The 3,788-nt window shown below is 28.6% G+C and overlaps 1 protein-coding gene and 1 pseudogene across 1 annotated transcript in view; both read left to right on the top strand.

The window, feature by feature from the left end:
* Positions 1 to 3,788, top strand: part of LOC117174464 (ATP-dependent RNA helicase SUV3 homolog, mitochondrial) — a 38,201-nt gene that overhangs the window by 29,602 nt on the left and 4,811 nt on the right. Inside the window, exon 9 of the mRNA XM_033363615.1 lies at positions 2,401 to 2,580. Within this exon, the coding sequence (XP_033219506.1) occupies positions 2,401 to 2,580 (180 nt within the window). The remainder of the gene's footprint in view (positions 1 to 2,400; positions 2,581 to 3,788) is intronic.
* On the top strand, positions 2,904 to 3,054 carry LOC117175769 (annotated as a pseudogene).

Genomic DNA, 3,788 nt, shown 5'->3' with positions numbered 1-3,788 from the left:
CACCGTATTCACCAGATTTAGCCCCCAGTGACTTTTTCTTATTTCCAAACTTGAAAAAATGGCTCGATGGACAGAGATTTCCAGACAACGAAGACGTCATTAATGGCCTCTGTAAGCGCTTATTTTGAGGAACTTCCGAAAACGCACTTTTCTGAAGGATTAAAAAAACTTGAAAAGCGATTTACCAAGTCTATAGAGCTCCAAGGAGATTATGTTGAAAAATAAAAAAAATTTACCCAAAAAAAATTGTTTTTATACTTCATTCTAAGGACTTATTGAACTACCCTCGTATATTAAATTTCTCAAAAAATGAAATTCAGTAATAAATTATGATTTAATTAGAGTTAAATTCAGATGATCTGATAAATCTGTTTAAAGTAGAAATCACTTTTCTAAATGGACCACAATTGCTTTAAGTATTAAAGAGTGAACAATAACTGATTTGACAAAATGATTTTAAATACGTTCAAAATTTAAGAATTTCTAGATTTTAACGTTACAAATTAAACGGTTTCTATTTTATTAAAGTCTTAGGCATTAAAAAAATGTATACGTCTGGTTGAAACTTTATAAACTAATTTTAACTTAAAAATAACTTCATAATAATACATTCGTAATTAAAGACTTTTATTTAATTTAAAATATTACTTCATTCTAAAATATTCAATTTTTAACCCATTCAATTTTAAAATTTTTAATTCAGAAAAAGAATAATTATTTAATATTTAGCAATATTTAACTATTCATTTAAGACGAGTAAATTGGAACCAGATGTTTAAAAGTTAACAATTTGAAACACAATTATTTCACATAGAATTGTTATGTTTGAAAAAAATGTTTAATTTGTAAGCGAAAATTGTCGAATTTTTATGTATAAATATCAATTGAACACTTATTATTTGTAAAAAAAAATTTAGTAATTTTAAGAAATTTTCAGAAGTTTTGATAAGATTCAAAATTATCATGCAAATTAAAAAGAATTTCTTTAAAATATACCAGATTCTTTTCTGACAATTTCGTAAATCTTTTAAAACCTTTTAAAATATTCTCTTAAAATAATTTTCCAAGATAAAAAATCTTTTTCAGTTTTCCTAGGCATCTTATGAAATTTTTTTTATTTTTTTGAAGACTTTCACAATTCTCGAAAAGCTTCTACATTTTTTGTTTGAAATCTGAAAAAATCTACATTTTGTTTCAAATTAGGTCATCATTTTTAAGTTTTAAATAAATTTTGAATCTTTTGAAAACTTATAAATATCTCTTAAAATTGCTTAAACTTCTTCTACAAATAATAAGTGTTCAATTGTTCTTTATATATTAAAATTGTAGGGATATTTTTTTTTAATCTGCAGGGTTCAAGAATTTGAAATAAAATGTGGAAGCTCTTCAAAGATGTTTAAAGTATTTAACATGAAAATAATTTAATTTCTAATTTAGGAAGTGTTCAGTTAAAGAAAATGTCAAGTTTTCTATCTTAAAATTGCTTGAAATAATATAATCTTGAAAGTTTTAAAGTTTATTGATTGATTTTTTAATATAGTGAATTGAAAATTATAACGTGGATTTATATTTTTGGAACTGAATCTGAGTCTTTGAAATTTAAAGTTTATAAGTTAAAAAATTCTAAATTTGGCAGCTTTAAATTTTATATGATTTGAAATAGAGAAATGTTTAGTTTTAGGGTTTTAATTTTTTAAATTCAACATCTTTTTATTAAAATCTGCCACGTGCAGTGATAATTGAACTCTGAATATTTATCAAACAAATTCAATCCCCGGTCAGAAAAGGATAATGTTACAGTACGGATTCAGTAAAAGGTTCAAAAGTCTATTGGAAATGGTTAAATTGCGATATGCCGCCTGGTGACGAAAATCCGAACTAGAAATAATAGGTACGATTTTAGAGATGCATTTTAATTTGTATAAACCTAAATGGACCTACTTTGAAGCAAAAATGAACTCAAAGTAAATTTGTATTAATTTATACATGAAATATTTACTATTTAAAAATCTGATGGAAAAGTTCGGTTAAAATTCGTATTTAAATGCTAATAATCTATTATTCGTATTCTTTCCATAATTTTGATAAAATCTGTCGCTACATGCATTAATTAAAATTTATTTAAGCTTACAACAAAATAATAAAAAAAAATTTTTTTTGACAAAAATGTATTTGTTTTTAGTATTCAATCATTGTTTTATACTTGACAAAACAATCGTAAAAATACTTTAAGGTGAAAATTAAAATACATATTGAAAATTGTACCTACTCTTTCTAGTTCCATTTTTCAACACTAGGAGGCGAAATGCTAGATGACCATTCCTAATTTTTTCAAAGGTACAGCTGAAAAATTGCATATATGAAAATATAATAATAATAACTTGTTTTTCTAAATTGCAGGACATTTTTGTTTCCTTGTGCACAGTGGATGACTCGTTATATTTTATGTGCGACATGCAAGATTTTAAATTTCTAGCTGATATGATTCAGCACGTGAACCTCCCTCTGCGTGCCCGATACGTCTTCTGCTGTGCTCCCATCAACAAAAAGCTACCGCTCGTTTGCTCAATGTTCTTGAAGGTGACTAACTATTTGAAAAATTAATTCTTCTCTCGTAATATATTAATTGCAAAATATTAATTTCAAATTAAAATGTAGAATATTTTGATAATTTTGTATAGACTCTTCCCAGCAAAGACGTTCTGTAACTGTTCCAGATAAAAAAAAGGAACTGTGTTCTATCACAGTTGTTACAAGGTGGGGACCGATCTGTTCTAGAACAAAAAAGTTCTAGAACATTTCTATGACTATGACATGTTCTAGAGCACTGACAAAATTGCGACAGCACTGAACAGAAGTAACAGTTGCTATGGAATTGTTCTGGAACAAACTGATCACAGACGCTATCTATAATAAGTGTGTTCTAGAACCAATTAGGAACACAGATTAGTTCGTTAATACTGTGATCGAGCTGACCCTTCCGAATATCCCTAATGTGGATATCTCGGTCGTATAATTTTTGTTAGTTGGGACTGCGTACGCGCGCTATCCCGGATCAAAATTTATCCATGGAGATATCAAAATTTCCGCCTCGCAGGATATTCCGACGGGTTAACCCTGGAATAACCCAAGACATAAATGGAGGCAAATCGAATATCCCGGGATATCCTATTGCTGTGAGGGGTACATAGCACTGTTCCATATTTGATAAATAACAGTTCTAGAACTGTTACAGAATTGTTCTAGATTTTTTACAATGCAGCGTACCAAAGTTCTAGAATTGTTACAGATCGGTTGTCACAGCGTTCTAAATCTGTTAAAGATTTGTTTTGCAACATTTGTAATTGAGTTCTAGAATTGTTCTGGGAATGCTACAGATCGGTTGTAATAGCGTTCTAGAACTGTTACAGAATTGTTCTAGATTTTTTACAATGCAGCGTACCAAAGTTCTAGGATTTTTACAGATTGGTTTTCACAGCGTTCTAGATCTCTTAAAGATTTGTTTCAGAACATTCGTAATTGAGTTCTAGAATTGTTCTAGAAATGTTACAGATCGGTTGCCACAGCGTTCTAGAACTGTTATAGAATTGTTGTAGATTTTGTACACTGCATCGTGCCAATGTTCTAGAATTGTTACAGATCGGTTTCACAGCGTTCTAAATTTGTTAAAGATTTGTTTTGCAACGTTTGTAATTGAGTTCTAGAATTGTTCTGGGAATGCTACAGATCGGTTGTAATAGCGTTCTAGAACTGTTACAGAATTGTTCTAGATTTTTTACAATACAGCG

Source organism: Belonocnema kinseyi, chromosome 6 (genome assembly GCF_010883055.1).
Source record: "Belonocnema kinseyi isolate 2016_QV_RU_SX_M_011 chromosome 6, B_treatae_v1, whole genome shotgun sequence".
Taxonomy (NCBI): Eukaryota; Metazoa; Arthropoda; class Insecta; order Hymenoptera; family Cynipidae; genus Belonocnema; species Belonocnema kinseyi.
The sequence above is the reverse complement of the archived record's forward strand: the minus strand, read 5'-3'. Positions and strand labels throughout refer to the sequence as shown.